The sequence below is a fragment of the Ambystoma mexicanum genome, chromosome 3q, assembly GCF_040938575.1.
Source record: "Ambystoma mexicanum isolate Mex_15411 chromosome 3q, UKY_AmexF1_1, whole genome shotgun sequence".
Taxonomy (NCBI): Eukaryota; Metazoa; Chordata; class Amphibia; order Caudata; family Ambystomatidae; genus Ambystoma; species Ambystoma mexicanum.
The window spans coordinates 322,078,751-322,099,570 of NC_090926.1; the positions used below are offsets into that span (position 1 = coordinate 322,078,751).

Below are 20,820 nucleotides of genomic sequence, written 5' to 3' on the forward strand. Positions count from 1 at the left end.
ATATTTGAAATTGGTCCGTAGTTTTTATCTTTAAGGAGTAGTTTGATGTAGGCTGATACGAAGGCTTGAAGCACTGATCCTATTGCTAGTGAAAGGTTGAAGGAGGTTGTGGTAGTGTTCTGCCGGTGTTTCCTGTGCGAGGATGGTTTTGTAGACGTCTGATGGGCAGTGAACTGCTGGGGAACCTGCTGTGTTGCTTTTGCTCACCAGGTTGATGAATGTATCAGTCGAGATCAGTGGGAAGAGATTTAGTACGGTTATTTACTCCAGTGTTTACTGGTTGAGGTGGTCTGTGAGACTTTTTTGGCTTGCTTGGTATGATTAGCTGAATTTGTGATTTTGTTCTAATGTGGTCGGAGAGGTTGTTGCATGCTTTGTGTAGTGATCAGTGTGTTCTTGCACATAGATAAGTTTCTCATCTTGTTTATGGTCTTGAAAATCTTTTTCTGGGTGTTGCCTATTCATTGTAGTATGTCTTCTTGGCTTTGAGAATTTCCGTTTTAGATAGTCTAATCGGTCTTTAGTATGTAGTTTATGTTGGTCGTAATTTTTTCTCCATTCTTTTAGTAGTTTCCAGTTTGTTGTTTTCAGTGCTTTGAGATGTGGCGTGAGCCATCTGCCATGGTTTTCTTTCGTGATGGGTAGAACGTTTTTTCTGGTACAATGTCCTCTATTGTGATCCATTTTAGGATTTCATCTGTCCTTTCTATGCTAGTAGCAGTCAGGTCTGTGATTGATGGTTTCATGGCTTCCGGTTTCGTGTTTAGTTCTACACTGTACCAAAAGGCTCTTGCCATGTCTCACAGAATATTAACTACAAAGAGCACAAAACGCAGAAGCTAGACTTATCTGGAAAGATAGAAAACATCTGCCCGGCGCTCAGAACACTCCACTAGCTACAAATGAAGAATACAATGCAAACAGTTTTTATCCCACACTGCACTTTCCAGGGCAGGAACTTGGAATCAGCCAATATCTAAATTATTTTGTAGACACCAGTACAAAAATATTTTGTCCCTAATGGCAGTCCCACAAATGGCAAGGAGAATATGAGATTTATAACACGCCTGTACACATGTGTTTCTAGGCGCCCCAATACAAGGGAGGGGATACAAAGGGAAGACGAGAAACTATCCTACTAGGCCTTGTGACATCCGGATCGTGCAAGTGCAGAAGGAAGGGGGAGGGGGAAGTGCAGGGGACAGGGAAGGGGGGGGATAAGGGGGGAGTGCGATCAGGGCAGCATGGCTCTTGGTGAGAGCAAGGAGCCAGGGGGGCTTTTGGGGTTTACAGTTACAGCCCCGAAGTGCACGGTAGGCCAGGCAGCAGTACAGGAAAGAAATGTCATGGAGTACCCGGGTAGCAGGTGAGACCCAGAGGATACCAAGCAACCAGTCGGTGCAGCAGACAGGAAGTTAGCAAGGAAGCCACTGGGGAGATTTCAGGGCTGGAGAGAGGCAGTCCCTGTACTTGAGGCCAACAATAAGTCTTGCAGTCCTGTTTGATAATTGCAGGGGGCAAAGAGTAGAGTTAGGCAGATTGAGAAAAATAGTCTGTTGCAATAGTCCAGCCTGGAGAGAACCAGGGCTCGAGACAGTGAGCTTCTGGAGGAAGGTGAGAAAAGGTAGAATACTTCTGAGGAGGTGCAGCTGGGAGTGGGCCTTCTTGGCAAGGTCCATGGTGTGCGGAGAGCAGGAGAGAGTGGAGTTGAAGATGACATTTTGCCTCATAGGAAGGTGAGGGTATATCATCTCTTTCCTGGAAACCAAGATATGAACCTTATGCTCTGGAGAGCATGCCACAGACCTTCAGAAAAGCCCTCAAAACCTGGCTCTTTATAAAACCATCATTAACTAGCACAGACTACATCCCCAAAGACCAGACCAATAGGGTTGTTCCAACAGGACCCTCCCCCCTAAGACAGCAGACCTAACACACTGCTTTTCAAGCCTATAAACTCCAAAGAGGACTCCTCAAGAGCCAATCATTCACCTCTACCCTACATAGAGCAACACTCCAACCAACACATCACACTGCAACCTTCCATTTGCTAGCACTACCCCTTCACCACTGTTGCAACAGAGCTTCCATCACAGCCTGTACTTCTTTAACCCCATCATGCCCAACGCTGCCCACCCGCACCCTCCTATCAGTGGCTATCGGTAGACAATGGCATCTAATAGAACTGAGAGTTTGCCCCTCTGTATTAAAACACGAGCATCCCAAAACCAAAGCACAAAGGGGTCAAACACCCACCCCCATCAACACCTCAGGTTCTGCCCCCCCCCTTACCCACAAACCCCTCTTTTCAGAAACATGCCCATGAAGCTGCAACAATCAGACTACATAACTTTTTTGTTGTAAGTATATACAGTTTTTATTAAAACTGTTATACTAAATGGTACTAAAAACATAAGAATAACATTCTCATAATTCCATAAATTTTACATCATGAATAATCCTCAAACATTTCATCTAAAACAATCAATTCATTCAAAAATGCATTCAAAAAAGTCTAAAGATTTATTTAAAACAAAATGTATAGTGGAAAATTCCATTAGTTTCTGGTTTTCGGTCGCAGTTCACTAGTTAGCACATACCAAGTGTAGTGCCAGTTTGACAAACTGTACTCAGTTTGAACAATATAAAATTATTACCAGTTTGATAACCTAAGTATACTAAAGTTTTGACAATCTTTATATAGTACCAGTTTGCGCGATCTCAACGTTTTTCCAGTCTGTACCTCCCAGTAAACTCAGATTGACAAGGCCATGGCAATTCAAACTGAGATATGTCAAGCTGGATTGACCATCCCACTATATCCCTCAGTTTGACAATTCCAGTAAGCTTCACCTTTGACCAAACTAGCAATATACTGTGGCTGGACAAGTGTATTTTTAGTTTTACAGCATGTCTGAATAGATCCAGTGTTACAATCCAAGTACACTATAGCAGTTTTCAAAATTGCAACATGCTCCCACTTTACACAATCTCAGTATGTCCTCTGTAAATATTTCCTCTAGAACATACCAAATTGTAAAATCCCAATATCTCCCCATTTTGCTCAGAATCCCAGTATGCCAATATACAATTGTAGAATGACTTTGGTAGAGTCCAGGTTTTCCCGTACACAACCCCAGTACACCTGCAGTTTGGGAATGCCACTGGTCCCATTCTGTCCGAGTAAAACCCAACAGCCAAATTCTCTGCGTCCAGCTCCCCTGCCCCTCTAATGACCAGAGCAGTAGCACTGTGAAACACCCCAGATGTTTCTGCCCGTCTTTCAGTGCATAAGAGTAATTTGGCAGAGTCATACTGGGTAAAGTGTATTGGGATATGGAAAAAACAATCAGACAGGCATTTGAGGTTTTAAAGTTCATGTTATCCACCTTTACAAAGTCATTCTTACCCACAAAATGTTCACATAGGGCATAGGAACAGCTGGTTGTTTATGCGTCGTCCTATGGTCTTGGATACTCCCTTGTTTACCACAAGAGTGACTCAGACGATAAAAGTGAAATTACTCTGAAACGTCGGAGCAGCTAGAGAACTACCTAGCTCCTGCGTTCTGCCTCTAAAGAAACTCAAATCATTGACCCTCAAAACCAACTGGTTTTGAGGGTCAGTTCAACTTCAACTCCTGCTCCACCAAAACCTTTCCAAAACAAGGATGTGAGGCACTTGGTCTGCAGGATTCACTTTTGCACCACTGTGCAGTCTGCAACATTACGAGAGGTGCTGAAATGTGCCAATGGATTAGAATTTACTGAGTAGGTATGATCATTTGCTGGAGCTGGACAACAGGAGCTTTTGTTGGCCAATAGTATTTACTAAAAGGATAAACAGGTTTCAGCTGACCTTTCAAGTGAAACCAAGAAATTGTTGCTCTATCCTAAATGCCAATTTAATCTACTCAGTTACTGTTAAGCTTCAGAAAGAGATGCATGAAGTTGAATTACCGGCAAAAACACTTACCTCGTAACTTTGCCACCAGTTGGGAATGTTTGGTCGCAGCCTCTGATCACAGACAACTTTCCTCATCTCCTCGATAGAAGGATCCGAGGGCACCAGGTCATAGTACGGAAGCTGGTATTCCTCATGGACCCCTGGAAGGTGGGAGTGTGGGGGAAGAGATTGAATAATCAATCACAATGCCCATTTAACCGAGACACATTGTCGATATTATAAACATGAGCGTTTCAAGATCAGAAGAATATGGTGGAAATACGGGTAAATGGCTTTAAAATGACAGATTCCCTCCAAGGGTGTACAGGGACATGTATTTTTTTATATGAGCCTTTTACCTCCTGCATTGCAGCGACGAGCAATTTCCCAATAGACCAGCCCCAGGGCATAGATATCAGCACATTTGAAGGAATCAAAGTGTTTCATATTTATTGTTTCATCCAAGACTTCGGGGGCCATGTATCTGCAGCAAATCAAACAAGAAGCAACAAAAGCATCAGCAACCTCGTTAGATATTCAAACAGATGTCAACATGAGAGAGCATTTAGAAGTGATACAAGCAATATGTGCTCAGCAGCAATTAATAGAAGAATATTATAGTACCAACAGCTAGGTCACTTTAATTTTATTTATTGATGTATGCTTTTAATGAGAAAAGAAACTCATCCTTCAAAGAGGCTCCAATATTAACATAATACCTGCCAAAATCTAGGCAAAGAAAGATGCCCCTATGGGAAAAGGCATACCACATTAACCACTCTTCTGGAAGCCACTTTGCAATCCAGTTTTGAGCACTGGTTACATTTTGGATATTGTGCTTTAGAAAGCATAGATGATGTACGGAAAGTGAGTTTGCTGTACGTTGCTGGCAATTGGTAGTAAAATGACTTATGATGCTCAAGAGAAGTGGAATGCACTTGGGAGCGTGATCCCTGAAATTTGGGCAGGAGGGAAAGGACATCCTTAGCCGGAGATATTATGGTGTTGCGATTGTGACCCAGTGTCGGTTGCAGGACACTGGTACCTATGAAATTAGGTTTAATTCATGTTTTTATGTAAAAGGAATACTCAAATGTTTGCCTTGGATTTTTACATAGACCCTCAAAATGTACAATGCAGGCAGGCATTGGCCAGTCCAGGAGGAGGGAAGGGGGCAGGGGCAAGGAAAGACAAAAAGTAAGCAGAGATTGATGTATAGTTGAGTGGTTAGGAAGATAGATCATGACTTGCACCAATCTACATATGACGCATGCACACAAACAACTGGGCAGTGTCTAAAAAACAATGCACATAAGGGGAACACAATTGACAAGCATTTGTAGATGATGCACATGCAGATAATCATCCTGCACTTTAGGGCCCCAACATAATACACAGGTAAGGCAATAAAAAAGCCTATGACGACTTAGGCAAGTGCACACAAGACTTGTGCGCAGACACCTTTACATAGGGCTGCGACTAAACACGTTGGCAAGGAACAGGATTAGCATGTGCAGCAAAACGTACATACCAGGCATGGAAAATAAAATTCACACATGCAATTGGCGGATGAATAAAGACAAGTGAGGCATATAAGAAACATTCAGAAGCATTTTTCCAAATGACACATGCATGGGTGCAACCGATTTAAACTCATTCATATTTGCAGAGAACGCATGCATGGACAAATACCAAGCACATGACAAAAACATTCATTCAACTATCTCTCAATGCCACACATGTACAAATTGACAGTGGTCATGGGCGTAGTGTAAATACTTAAAAGATCATCAACACAAGTTTCCGAACAGCACATACACACCCACTTCACTCACTACCTTCCTCTCCCATCAAAGGTACCATATATGTAACAAGCAAACGCATCTATCAAACCAACAAACAAGGCAACACTGTACACTATAATACCTATAAAAAGTTGAAGAAAATGATCTGGACAAATGCTTAACCTACTTTCCTATTTACACATCCTACGATTCGTCCTTGTGCATAAAGCAATATTTCTCTTATATTCAACTCTTCACCTCCGTCTTCTCCCTTCCTTCACCTGATCCGTCTCTCCTCTTTCCCCTTCTGATTTAACCAATTATTTTTCCCCAAGAGTATTGTTCAACTTCACCCCTCCTTTAAATGTACAGTGATTATTTCGCGCCCATCCTAGTGCTTCTCCTGATCACTTGCCATCACCTTTAATTCCTATGATCTATCCATCGCCTCTTACTACAAATTATGGCTTATAAACACACCACTCTTCATCAGTTTCCTACAGATTTTAAGCATGCAGTAATTTTTCCTCTAAAAGAAGCCCTCTAAATTCTTTTCACCTTAGCAAAAGTCTACTTGTGGTCAAAAATCCTTGAAGGATTCATCTACGCCAGGCCCTACCTACAAGCACCCCCCCCAAACCCCCATTCTCTTCTCCCGCAGAATCAATCTGGGTTTGGTCTTTATTCTACAGAAAGCGCTCTTCTCCGTGTGTCCAACTTGCTCCCATCTGCCTGTCACTACACAATCTTCAATTCTAATTCTTGATCTTTCTGCAGCATCCAAGACTGCAGATCACACTAGTAGTCTTTCTACTCTTTCATCCCTGTGTTTTACAAGTTCAGTTCTGCAATGGTTTCACTCTTCTCTACCTTATCAAATCAACGTAAGAAGAAGTTGTCGGTAGGTCGGGTGTCCAAGCCCCGGAAGTCGAAGTCTGCGGGGCTTTCGACGGATGATTCGAGGGGTGACTCTCCGCATCATCGTCGGAAGTCTCGTGGGTCTCCTTCTAGGAGTCGGTCTCGCCACTCCTCAGCCTCTTCGAGGCATTCTCGGAAGCGCCGACACCGGTCATCTTGCAGGTCCTCTTCGGAGGACTCTGCCCGGCACGTCGCTTCCCCTCCAGCCGTGCGACGCCGGAGGAATGGCTTCCTTCGGGAAGAAGATGCTGGCGATTCTTGAGTCGCAGGGTACTCAGCCGTCCGCGCTCCCGAGTGGGGTCGGTCGTGTGAGGTCGAGAGACACCGCTCGCAAGAGTGGTCGGCACGAGTCACGGGAGAGGTCCTGTTCGGACAAGGGGACTCGTTCTCGACGTACCCGTTCCAGGTCCCGGTCCTCGACGCGTTCGAGACCGTGTGCACCTGTGAGGTCTTCGAAGAAGGCATCGACGTCTGTGGCGTCGAGGGCGTCGACAGGCTTTCTCGAGGCTCTGGCTCCGAGGAAGTCGTCGATGCCGTCGACGCTCGGGTCGTCGAGGGACACGCTCGGGGCTCCGGCCTCGAGGGCTGTGTCGACGCCGCCGATTCTGGAGGCGCTGCATCTGACGTCGATTTCCTCGACGTCGATCCTCTCTGCGCCGATGCCGGTTCTCTCGACGCTGGCGCCGATTCGCTCGACGCCATCGACGCCTTTCGTGTCGGAGGTACCCCGTGGCACGGGTGGACCCCCTAGGAAGGCTCTGGTTAAGAGCAAGCACTCTAGGGTGCCTTCTTTTCGCCACCTGGACTATATTTCAGAGGCGGATGAGGATTCTGATGGCCTGGTTCCTAGTCAGGTTCCGGATGAAATTGTCTCGGGCCATAGTCAGTTTGACAAGTTGAGACAGTCACTGCATGATGCCAGTGGAAAGGACACCTCTCCGGAGGTGGAGTTTTGTAGGCCTGAGCCTGGCTCTCATGCCGATTCCTCGTACCGGCGCCTTATGGCTAGGGTTTCTGAGTACTTGGGATGGTCTGCTCCCCCAGGGGAGTTTGTGCAGGATGATCTGACGGACATCCTTGATGTTGGTCCCCCAACTGACCCGGTTCTGCCGTTCCATATGGCTTTACAGAGAAGGGTGGCGGCGGTTTCGGCGGCTTGGACTGCTCCGGAGAGTCTCCCGGCGGTGGGCAGATCCTTGTCGCGAAAATACCGTCCAGCCAGTGGCGACCCCTGCTACTTGACCAGGCACCTCACTCCGGAGAGTTTGGTGGTGCAGGCGGCCACGGCCCCAGCGAAGCAGGCGTCGTACCCTACCATCCCTCCTGATAGGGACGACAAACGTTTTGATGGCTGGGCGAAGAAAGTGTTTTCTTCTGGTGGTATGGCGCTTCAGGCGGCCAACTCCATTTGTGCCTTGTCGCGTTTCACGCACACTCTGTGGAACTGTGTTGCGTTAGCGGCTGAACATATTCCCGAAGGGGACGAACGGGATGGTTTCCTTGCTATGGTCCAGGATGGTAAGGATGCTATGTGTGAGTCCGTTCAGTCGGGTTTGGACTTAGCTGAATGCGTCAGTAGGTCCATGGCGGCGAGCACCGTGATACGCAGGTTTGCGTGGTTGCGGAAGTCGGGGTTTGCTCCGGATGTGCAGTCCCGGCTACTCAACATGCCCTTTGACGGTGAGCACCTTTTTGGCAGCAAGGCTGACGAGAGCCTTGAGAGGTTGCAGACCTCGAAAGCTGCAGCGAAGTCGTTGGGCGCTGCAGTTCGTCAACCTCTGCCTTTTCGTCCTAGGGGACAGCAGTGGAGGGGTGGTTCCTTTCGCTATTACTCGTCCTTCAGTAAAGCGAGACGCAGGGGTACCAGAGGTGGACAGGGTACCCGTGGTGCCAAGGCCGCTCGGGCAGTTGCCTCTTTGCCCTCAGGTAACGCCGCAGCCGCTCCCACTCAGTCATTAGGCCATGTCCCATGGTTCGCCGGTTGGGGGAAGGCTGGCGCAGCATCTTGTAGAGTGGCAAGCCATTACTTCAGATGTGTGGGTTCTGGAGATCATAACCCACGGCTACTGTCTTCCCTTTCGGCACAGGCCTCACGACAATCCACCGGGGAACCTCTCTTTGCGGTGTCCGGATCCGCTCCTTGCGCAGGAAATTCAAGCCCTGCTGGAGAAAGGCGCCATAGAACTGGTGCCTGTAGCGGAGAGGAACAATGGATGGTATTCCCCTTATTTTTTGATTTCCAAGAAAGACGGGGGATTGAGACCCATCATGGACTTGCGCGGTTTGAACAAACTCCTCAGGAAGGACAAGTTCAAGATGGTTACTCTCTCTCAAGTCCTCCAGGCCCTTCAGCTTCAGGACTGGTTGGTGTCACTCGACCTCAAGGATGCTTACTTCCATGTGCCGATCCATCCCAAGCACAAGTACCACCTGAGGTTCGCGGTTGGCGACTCGCACTTTCAGTTTCGGGTCCTGCCGTTCGGATTGACCTCCGCCCCGAGGGTTTTCACCAAGCTCATGGTGGTGGTGGCAGCGCATCTCAGGCAAGGGGGGGATTCACGTCTACCCCTACCTGGACGATTGGTTGATCAGGGGGAGCTCTCCCGAGCAAGTCCTGGATCATCTATCGGTCACCTGTCGCTCCCTTCACAGGCTGGGCTTCTCCCTAAATTTAAAGAAGTCCCATTTGACGCCAACACAGCGGCTCCAGTACATCGGAGCAGTGCTCGACACTTCGCTGGGGGAGTGTTTTCCTCCCCAGGTGAGGGCTCTTCGCATTCAGCAGATGGTGCACAAGTTTCAGCATGCCCAGACGCTCCCAGCGTTCGAGTTCTTGAGGTTGCTCGGCCTCATGGCTTCCTGCGTTCTTCTGGTGCCAGAGGCTCGCCTGCGGATGAGATCTTTGCAGTGGGCACTCAAGACGCAATGGTCGCAGTCCTCCGGCAGGATGTCGGACTCGATTCAGGTGCCGTCCTCGGTCGCCCGGGACCTTCTGTGGTGGGCAGTCGAAGGCAACTTGATGAAGGGGGCTCCATTTTGGCTTTCCTGGCCGGAGGTGACGATCGTGAACGATGCATCCCTCACGGGATGGGGAGCTCATGCCAACGGGCTGACAGTCAGCGGTCGTTGGTCTCCGTCGGAGTCCAGACTCCATATCAATCTGTTGGAGCTGAGGTCCGTCAGGCTAGCCCTGAAGGCTTTTCTGCCGTCTGTGCGAGGGAAGAATGTCCTGATCCTGACGGACAACACAGTGGCCATGCACTACCTCAACAAAAAGGGGGGGGGGGCAGGGTCACTTCCTCTGTGCATGGAGGCGATGCAGCTCGAGTTCTGGGCCATCCAGCAGGAAGTTTCGATCTCGGCAGTTCATCTGGCCGGAGCCGAAAACGTGACGACGGACGCTCTGAGCAGGCAGAGCGCGATCTCTCACGAGTGGGAGTTGGCTCAGGAGATTCTCCTGGAGATCTTCGCCCTTTGGGGGACCCCTCAAGTGGATCTCTTCACCTCCAGTGTCAACCGGAAGTGCGAACGGTTTTGCTCGCGGGAATTTCCTCCAAAAGGGGCCTTAGGAGACGCGTTCGTGGTGGAGTGGTCATTCCCACTGCTGTACGCGTTTCCTCCAGTCCCCGTCATCCCGCAAGTGCTGCGGAGGTTACGGAAGTTCGGTTCCCGGATGATCCTCATTGCTCCGGCGTGGGCTCGGAGGACGTGGTACCCGGACCTTCTCAACTTGTCCATCTGCCCTCCACGTCGTCTTCCCTACCGAGACGATCTGCTCTCATGGGAGGGGGGGGTCAGGTTCTCCATCCAGAGGTCAGATCCCTCAACCTTCACGCTTGGCTTCTGAGAGGTTGAGGTATAAGGATTGGGACCTCCCTGAAGACGTGATGGAGGTGTTGCTTTCGGCCCGAAGGCCAGCAACAAGGTCTCTGTACCGTTGCCGTAAGTTCTGCGACTGGTGCAGAGTTCAGAATGTGGATCCTTTTGCATGTGACATCCCCATGGTTCTGTCCTTTTTACTTTCTTTGGCCCACAGGGGCTTGCAAGTGGGTACCATTAAAGGTTACCTGGCGGCGCTGTCCATCTTTAAGCGCTCGTCTGAAGAGTGTTCTTACTTTAAAATCTCTTTAATGTCACAGTTTCTGAAAGGGCTCACTAATGTGTTCCCTCCGTCACCTTTCCTGGTGCCTGGTTGGGATTTAAACCTTGTTCTTAGGTTTCTTATGGGTGCTCCGTTTGAGCCTTTACATTCTTGCCCTTTGAGGCTGTTAACTCTGAAAACTGTTTTTAGTTGCGGTAACTTCCGCTCGCAGAGTGAGTGAGTTACAGGCATTTTCAGTTAAGCCTCCCTTCACTGTATTTCACAAGGACAGGGTTGTCCTTCGTGTTCGTCCTTCTTTTCTTCCGAAGGTGGTGTCGGAATTTCATTTGGCCCAGAAGGTTGTTCTTCCGGCATTCTATCCTCCTCCGCATCCTGGTAAGGAAGAGGAGAGGAGAGGCTCCATAGGCTTGATCCTACGAGAGCTTTAAGCTTTTATGTTTCACGCATGTCCCGGGTCAGAGTGGACGATCAACTCTTTATTGGTTACGCTGGGAAGCGTTTGGGGCAAGCTGTGACGAAACAGACTGTCTCGCTGGATTATTTTAGCCATCTCGGAGTGTTACCGTTTGGCGGGTAAGGACCCACCGGCTGGCTTGCGGGCCCATTCTACCAGGGGTGTGGCTGCATCTACTGCACTGCAGAGGGGTGTTCCTATTCGCAACATCTGTGATGCAGCCACCTGGGCTTCAGTACATACATTTGTACGTCACTATTCCCTCGATTCCATCCGAGGGCAGGATCTGGCCTTTGGCAAGGCGGTCCTTTGCTCTGCTATTTGATTGGCTATTCTAAATTTTGATTCTAAAAATTCTTTCCCTCCTCCTTGCTCTGGTACTGCTTTGGGAGTCTGTCAGATATGGAATACGTCGGAGGACCCAATCCCCTCGAAGAACAAGTTACTTTCTTACCTGGTAACGTTCTTTTGATGGGATGGTCCGACGACGTATTCCATATCGCTCCCGCCCTGCCTTCCCCGCTGCAGAATTTCTTTTGCGATTGCAGCTTATGTTCCGCAAGGCTTTGTGTCGGACTGGCAGTTGACTTATGTCACACGTTCTGGGGGAAAAAAACTACAACTGAGGCTACGGGCGTCGTGCGTCCTACTTATCACATCGGATGACGTCGGAGGAGGTCATCGACGCAGGACGCAGACGCCGAAAAAAGTTTCCGAAGCAGCACAGCTGTGGCGATTACATGTCATAGATATGGAATACGTCGTCGGACCATCCCATCGAAAGAACGTTACCAGGTAAGAAAGTAACTTGTTCTTCTCTTGCTTTACTGTATGGTGTTCATCAGGACTCAGTTATTCTCTTCACTACACACGTATTTCCGCTACACTCATTTGGACCATTTTACGGCTAAACTGACTCAAATCTTTGTTTCTTTCTCTTCGCTTTCTAACTCTGTTCATACTAAGAATACTGCTCACTCACTATCCAGACTTCGATGCACGTCCACTTCCTACATCTGAATATCTCAATGCCTTTTCTTTCTCACTTTTACTACCCCCTCCTACCTCCTACTACTTTCTCCCTTTCTGCTCTTCCTCTTTCACAGTCTGTGTGTAATTTAGGAGTAATTTCTGACTCTACACTTCCCTTTTCCACCTGCATTTCCAATCTCACTCATGCCGATTTTAGCTTTATAATATTCATTAGGCTCAACCCTTTCATTGTTCCATGCTTGCCTCTTCTAGTCTCAACTACTGCTTCACTTTGCCGATTGGCTTTCTACCTACCAACTTGCTTCTCCAAGCTCTTCAATTCCTCCATTTGCACTCTGTTTTCCCTTTCACCTCCATCCTCTGCTCTACAATCTAGATCTTGGCTCATTTGAATCTCAAATTCCTTCACTTTGTGTGTTGTCCTCAAATGTATTAATGGTCTTGACAGCTCTTAGCTCTCTTTTAGTCACAACTCACATACCTTCTCCCACTCTGCTCTGAATCTCACTTTTGATAGTCTACCACCTTGTGCACAATACAACTTCCAATCTTTCTCTTCTTGCCACAAAACAATAATCTACCCTATTGGATATTTCCCTATTCTCTCTCTGTTCTACTCACAGCTTAAAGATGTGTAACCGTTACGGAGAATTCTTATTTCTGTGCTAATTCCCTTCAACCTTAGAGACACCCAGCTCTTTTGCTGGACTTTAGGACTTTTTAATCTTAACGCTTGAGTGAGTATTCAGGCACAACAGAGAGCCATTGCACACACCCTCCAGATGCAAGATGGGACAGGAGATGAAAGATTGCATGTAACTGGGGATGTAAGTGCCCGAAGGAGCCTTGGGAAGGCCCACCAACCACAAGCACATTTGGCCTAGAACTACTTAAGGAAAACGGCCCGCAGACAAAGGAGCAGCCACCAGGTCCGTGTGGATCACCTGAACTGTGCTCAGAGAAACGGTGATATAACTTCCATCTGTGCACCACGAATCTCAAAGAGCCTCCCTAGTCAAGGACCGTGAGGACAGCACCTAGGGTTGGACTGTGGGCTGGACGGCCTTGAGGCCAACAGAGGGCCGTAGAGGGAGAGCGCTGGGTCAGTGGGGTACACATGACCACTGGAAGAAATACAGCAGGGACCGGTGGTACGACACTGCGCAGGCGGAGGTACGTGGGAGGACACAGCCCACTCTGGGTGTGGAGCAGGCAATAAGGACACACCTTAAAACAGCTGCAACATCCCCTGAAATGCCAAGAGTGGCCTGACGCCACGTGGACTCTCGCTCGTAAGCTGACGCAGCTGGCCTACGCCCGGACAGTATAGCAGGATGTCTACTAAAATCGTCAGACCCAAAAACAAACAGCCCACGCTGGAGGCCTATGCCAAGACGCCTCCACGTGCAGAAGGGGGCAAAAGCAAGGATACCACTATGGCAGTGGCGCAGACACCGGGCACGATCCAGGAAGTGCTGACAGCGATTGCAGACTTGAAAGTTGCCTGGGAGACCAAACTGGGCCTGGCGATGAACGATCTGAAAGTGGGTCTGGACCTTAAAATCGGAGCGGTCCAGGAGGAAGTTCATTTGTTGAGACAGGATGTGCGGATGCTTGCAGACCGCACTGGAAACTTGAAGGAGAGATGGCCCCGAACACGGCAGCATGCACCGCCCACGGATCAGAGCTCCATGCCCTTGTGCAGCGTGTGGGCAACCTGGAGAACAGGTCGGAGGAGACAGAAGGGTGCGCCAGACGCAATAACATTCGTTTTGTGGGTCTGCCAGACGGAATGAAGGGGCCTAACCCAACAGAATATGTTGAAACCATGCTCCTGCCCCTCCATTCCTTCTGGCAGACCCACAAAACGAATGTTATTGCGTCTGGCGCACCCTTCTGTCTCCTCCGACCTGTTCTCCAGGTTGCCCACACGCTGCACAAGGGCATGGAGCTCTGATCCGTGGGCAGTGCATGCTGCCGTGTTCGGGGCCATCTCCTATAATATTACATGATGTGTTGATATTGATTATGAACATCCAAAAAAGGCTGTAATGTTTTGTTTGTTTAAAAATAATAAAAATTGTTTGGAAAAAAAAACCCTGGAGTGAGCGAGCCCTTTTTCTTACTCTCTCGTGTTTTGATCTGATTTGGAGTATGGGTTTCCTTTGTTTTTGGAGTCTGACAAAATCCATAGGCATCTACTTTTTGTATGGCGACAGCACCTTCAGTGCATTGTCAGAAATGCTTTAGATTTCTCAAAAAGTTTAAATACCTTTTCTTGTGAGAACTACTGTTACCAAGAATAGTAAAGTGAAATTTACTTTCCTTAACTTTTCTCTTTGTAGGTCCAGCACACCTGATCTTATGTGGAGTGCTGGGGGGTTACTTAGCCCCTTTTCCTAGTTATTCGTGTAAATTTTTTATATGATACCCTCACTACTTTAAATGGCTGATGTCAGTGGTTTAATATTCCTACCATTGTGCTTTTCTACCGCAGGCTGAATCCTCAGCTGCAGTTAAGCATCCATGGGTGACCATTTTGTGAAAATGACATCCGGTCTTCGTTTTTCATCCTTTTCTGTTTGGGAGGTCTTTCTTGGGTTTTACTCTGCGCGCCAAACCAGGTTGTACCCTGTTAGTTTTGCCTTTGGCGGACTTCAGTACTGAAACCCGCCTCTGGCTCCAGTTTGTCTAGAACGGCAGGAAGTGAGGGAGGTTCCCGAAATGCCCCTGTCCTTTGTATTTAGGAATGCCTGAATACACCCAGTCCCAATAGGCTTGCTGGCTACCCTTTCAGGACAGCCACCCTGCTCTTTGAGTGACAGCTAGGCTGTGCATGAATGGGAGAAACTTGCTTAAAAGGCGAGGGTTTGGGACTGAAGACAGTCGACCACTGGGAAGGACATCCCCCAAGAAACCATGAACGAAACTTGCTGCATCTTCCTGGACCGTTGAACTCCCTGGTGAAGCCCTGCTGCTGTTCAGAAACTTTCTGATCGACAAGAGAAGCTCTGGAAGGGACGAATTTTTCCCTTGGGTTAGTGGGACCAACTAACCCTGAGGTTAAGTCCACTGGAACACCTTCCCCATCTGGCTGTACTTCTTTGTTGCTGCAGGAACTGAGTGCCAGGGGTTGAGAAATCCATAGTCTAGTGCAACACCTGTGCGCTGACCAAAAGCTCCAAGAGTCTCCCCAGGATGCACCAGAAGCAGGATGACCAGAGCTTCAGTCCCCTCACCAGAGTGCAGGACTCAAGGAGTGAAGGAAGCCCAACCAATGTCCAAGATCAGGGGTGGTGCGGTTTACCGAGCGCGGAAACCGCGAAGTGCTGCTGATCCGAAAAGAGCATATTGCTGCTGCTGACCTCTGAATTGCTGCCGCAGGAGTCCCCAGACGTCCTCCCTCTTGTCCCCACGACTGAGGCCCAGGAACACAGGATCTGCATCGCTGCAACCAGACAGAAGCCAGCAGGACCCTCTTCTTCTAACCAAAGGTACTGTTCTGACTTGGGGTACTTCCCTCAGTGTCTGTAGCTTGCTCTTCTCAGTTGAGACATGCAGTAACTGCTTTTCTAGAGTTGATCTCAGCTCCAACTTTCACAAATGTAAAAGCTTGTGACCCTACAGTGATTTTTCTTCAACAAACTAACTTTGCGCAAGATTTTTACTATCTAAGAAGTGCCTTAGCTCCATGGACTTTGCTCCAGTTCACCTTGGCCGCCCTGGCTCCCTGCAGACTCCTGTATTCTATTTGACTTTGATTCTTACTGTCCCTCATAGGTGATACATTGGTTTTAAACCGATATTACTGGGAAAGGTTTTTATCTAGACGTCAATGGAAGATTTAAAGTGCTCACATGCTCCGAGAACACGTTTTAACCTTTTTCTTTCCTTTACCCTTTCCATTCTGCAAACTTAGAATTTACAAAGTGCACTAGTGATCCATAAATGCAATTGCTGTCCTAGTTAGAAAGTGTGTAACAAGCATCTCTAAAGAGCATCTACTACTTTTGTATTGATTCTGATCAAGCATTTTAAACTGTATTTGGATGCTGCATATATTGCCCTTTTTAAAGGTTCTGTAGTCTCCTCCAGGGTTACACTACATCAATTCTTGCCCAACAGTCACCCACTTCCTCAAGCTAAATTCATTCGATCATTTCATTGGGCATTATTTTTGTACCATCATTAATGTTGAGCGTGTTCACAAAAGCACTTTATAGATCAATGAAATAAAAGTCTACAAAGGTTGGGAATTTCAAGGTTAAGAAAGAAACGCTGCCCAAACAAACTACCATCACTTTACAAAAAAAAAAAAACATTTCACACTACACCACTGTTTCAGAACATAATGGTGTAATGAAACTTTAATTTGAAGCATGATAGGAAGTATCAGACAAGTGGTTAATTTGGACAGTACCATTACCTTATTGTTGGCATTATCAACTTTAGCACACTGCAACTTTATAGAAGTAGCAGATTGCCCTATATAAACGTTCTCCACATATACACAAAAGGAATGCTTTTACAGCCATTTGAGTCTGGCTGTTGAGAACTTAATGAGCCAGGACTAAGCACTACATAAATTGTGTAGAATGGCATGCACTAGGCCGTTCAGCATAGTACTAGAGTTGAAGTGAGAACAGATATAAATATACTTGCTCAGTATATGAAACAGTACCAAACATGTAAGTCAAAGGATTTGAGGTTGCAAGGTCCTCGAATGTACAAATATTTAAGTGTTCTGTGAGCCACAGACCGGTTGGATGAGCGTCTAAATTATGAAGCAGGATGACAGTGACAGGTTGAATATACCCTGAAACGTTTAGTCATGAATAGCATTGAGATCCGGATCATCTTTAGTTGCTGCCTGTGAGAATTGTGGGACATATTGTTAAAATGTCTATACAGTCGAGGACCCAACCTTTACCTCTCATATCATTGCTTGTCAGTGTGTCTTTCACAAATTCATTAGAGGTCATTTGCATTTTTGTTGTAAGTGTAAAACTCAAATGCAACAGTGTCTTGTTTTAATGTGAATAACCCCTCTGTCATCAGCACACCACATTTAAATAGATTCACACATAAAAAGAGCTTGTTGATCATTGTGGGTTTTCACTTGTTAGGAAACTGAATCCTTCCCCCATTTACCAGTTGCATCTCTGCTTAGACAATTTTGTTAAAAGGATCTACATCATCTCATGACATCTGCTTCATTTGCCAATCCTCTGCCTTCAGCATGCAATTTGTTGAACAAAACATGGTGTAGGTTGTTTCTGTACACTGCATGGTGTACGTTGTTGCTGTAAACTGACCAATCGAAAACAGATCTATAAACTGAAGCATTTTATAAAATGACTAGCGAAACACACCCATTTTATGAAAAGGTCTTAACCCGATTTGCATTGTTGCTATGTATAGGTTTCATAATGCCTGTAGCTACATTTTCCAATTTTCAAAACGGGAGATTGGATGCTGGTTGGTACTTGGACACTACCAATGTGAGAAGTAAGATGCTTTGAATCCTGCTTCAGGAACCAAATGGGCCATTCCTGCACCTAGTAAACTGATATTTTCCATCTGCCAAACTACTCCAGTACTGTTTCTCCAAAGAGTCACATGGACAGCCTTTAGGGCGGTACATCATTTTTTTTTTTTAAAAGGCTGCTTGGCTGGTTCTCTTAGGGATGCTCCGACAAACCTTATGGATTTTAACCAAAAAGTAATTTACATGTAGCAGGCTAGATCCGGTATTGAGGATTATCCCTTGCACTACCCAAACCCGCCTTTCCCTTTCACCTAGAGTGAAAGGCACATGTAGTTTCTGCATCCTCAAATATATCCTATGTTCCAATGTATCCACATAAGGATTTCAATGTTTATACCACAAGAAGGTTTTGCTCTAAACTCTGAAGCAATCAGTCCCCCCTCAGTTTTAATGCTAAACTAACTGATTCTTTCAAAATACTTGGCGACAGAACAAATGGCCGATTGTAAAAATGTGTTGGTATGCTGGAAAGCTGATATTCACACAAAGGACAATGGGGAACGAAGTAGGAAGGATCAAAGATCAAGATTTATTCCACTCCACAGGTTTTCTGGTGTGACTTCATTAGACCTACAGGTGGTCCCATACCGTTTAGTTCCCACTCGTTGATTGGGTGCAATGTCGATGGTATCCGTTACAGAGTCATGCCGCACGGCAAGGCCCAGGTCAGCAATGGCACACATGCCATTCCTCTTTACCAAAACATTCTTTGATTTCAAGTCACGATGAGCGATGCCTGGCTTGCCTGCAAGACAAGATCACAAATGGTCAACTTGTGGTCTGCATGAACAGACCAATGTTAGTGGGCACAGTCCCCTATATGGATCACACAGACTAAGCATAGAGCATGGCTACCCTTTAACTGCCATCTCGCTGGATTACATATCAGTGTCATTTTGGTGGTCTCTTGTTGCTAATAAAAATAATTTGGGAGGAAATGTCAAACCAAGTTGGTCCAGACCTGTGTTTAAACAGTGGTGTAGAAGCGCATTTATACAAATTTGCTTTCCTTACGCCCTCCTGTGGTCTAACAACTGGACTGACAACCAGCATGTAAACTCTAGTCAGTTTAGAAAGATATTGACAATACAACCGGTGAGGCATTTAATGACAGAGCCCATATCAAGATCTCTATAGCACAGGAAAAACTTTATTGGCTCAAAAAATTAGGGGAAGGCCACTACCTCTGGGGAATAAGAAACCACACATTTTTTCGACATGGGATGAATGAAACATACCTCTGCTTTGAAAGAACCAAGGAAAACATCAGTGAGCTAGGATAAAACATGCTACCTCCAGACAACTGGGAAAGGGCAAGTTCCACCACAGATTATGGGCAAAAAGTCCCCACTATCGAACAGGGAACCATAAACACCATGGACTTCAGTGAACACCACATGGTCCTGCCTGTAGAAATAGAGGGGACACATTCCTGCTGCTAGAGAAATGTGGGGAAAAACACTGCACAGTAAAGAAAATAAACTCCCTCAGTGAACAGAAACATTTCAAGCCAACACATTTTTTCGACATGGGATGAATGAAACACATACCTCTGCTTTGAAAGAACCAAGGAAAACATCAGTGAGCTAGGATAAAACATGCTACCTCCAGACAACTGGGAAAGGGCAAGTTCCACCACAGATTATGGGCAAAAAGTCCCCACTATCGAACAGGGAACCATAAACACCATGGACTTCAGTGAACACCACATGGTCCTGCCTGTAGAAACAGAGGGGACACATTCCTGCCGCTAGAGAAATGTGGGGAAAAACACTGCACAGTAAAGAAAATAAACTCCCTCAGTGAACAGAAACATTTCAAGCCAACTTTTAGATTTAAAACAATGCGTTAGCGATAGTTTGGCATTTTATTTGATTCAATACATTGTAGGACTCCACTCGCATTAAACCATCAACTCAACACACGTCTGCATGATTATGGACACCAGTGAACAAGCAACAGTGAACTACTTGCAAACTAGTACATATTTTAATCATATTAGCGGCAGAATACATGTTCTGACCAGCTTACAAAGCTACAATAAAGTTATCAGCCCGGGAAATTATTTCAGACTACAAAATCTCAAAACAAAAATGTTAGCTCAAAAGTTACATCTCCACTCAAGCACAGTTAAACATGACAAATTGAGCGTACCTTGTGTGCCCACAATCTCCATGTGCAGGTGGGCTAGGCCGCTGGCAGCCGACAGAGCAAGCTTGATCATTCCCTCTATGGTCACTGAATATCTGTTTAGATAATCAAACAGGGAGCCGTACTCGTGATAGTCCGAGACCAGCCAGAGCTGAGTCCACGTCCCATTATCTGTCATCAAAAGGAGGTGCCATTAGTGATGATGTCGCGGCAAAACGTACAAGTGGGATGCATAGTAGTACACAGTACAGAAAGGAGGAGGAACAGGGAAGAACAGGCAGGGAAACTTGCAGAGCAAAGTTGAAAGGCTGTTTGACACAGTGGGAAGATAGTGTTGTAAATCCAGAGGGTCACTAGTAGATATGGAAGTGATAACAGCAGAGATAAACAGTACAATTTACAAAGACTATAGGTTTAGGAGCATGGCACAGTTATATGCATTAATTGCACAGGTAGAATGTACACGAGATACCAATAAGCATAAGCTTAAATAAGGTACATGCACCAGACCTCATTCCATAGAATTAGAATTCTAGACCAAAAGATGAAAGGATAGCAAGACAGTGCTGTCCACAGTAGGTTCTTACCTTTATTATCAGCTGCAATGAAGCCAAGAATGTTCTCATGTCGCAGCATTACCGTTTGATAAATTTCAGCCTCCCTGAACCAGGACCTTTCCTCCCGTGAAGAAAATATTTTCACAGCTACATCACCGCCTCGCCACTTCCCACGCCACACCTCGCCAAAGCGCCCTTTACCAATAATCTCCTGCAGGACAATGGTTCGTGCGACTGTTCTCTGTACAAAAAGCGGTAAACCTGTAAACAGGAAAATAAACAGACATGAGCCCGTGATTTTCAGAGGGGAAGGGGCGCTGGGAAGAGGGGATTAAAACATGAGCCTGAAAGTACATAAGCTGAACTGT

The 20,820-nt window shown here is 46.7% G+C and overlaps 1 protein-coding gene across 1 annotated transcript in view; it reads right to left on the minus strand.

Moving 5' to 3' along the window:
• Positions 1–20,820, minus strand: part of ACVR1B (activin A receptor type 1B) — a 256,246-nt gene that overhangs the window by 35,233 nt on the left and 200,193 nt on the right. The window contains exons 4-8 of the mRNA XM_069653896.1: positions 20,483–20,713; positions 19,899–20,066; positions 18,333–18,489; positions 4,305–4,429; positions 3,976–4,106 (exon numbers count right to left, since the gene is read on the minus strand). Coding sequence (XP_069509997.1) covers positions 3,976–4,106; positions 4,305–4,429; positions 18,333–18,489; positions 19,899–20,066; positions 20,483–20,713 — 812 coding nt within the window. The remainder of the gene's footprint in view (positions 1–3,975; positions 4,107–4,304; positions 4,430–18,332; positions 18,490–19,898; positions 20,067–20,482; positions 20,714–20,820) is intronic.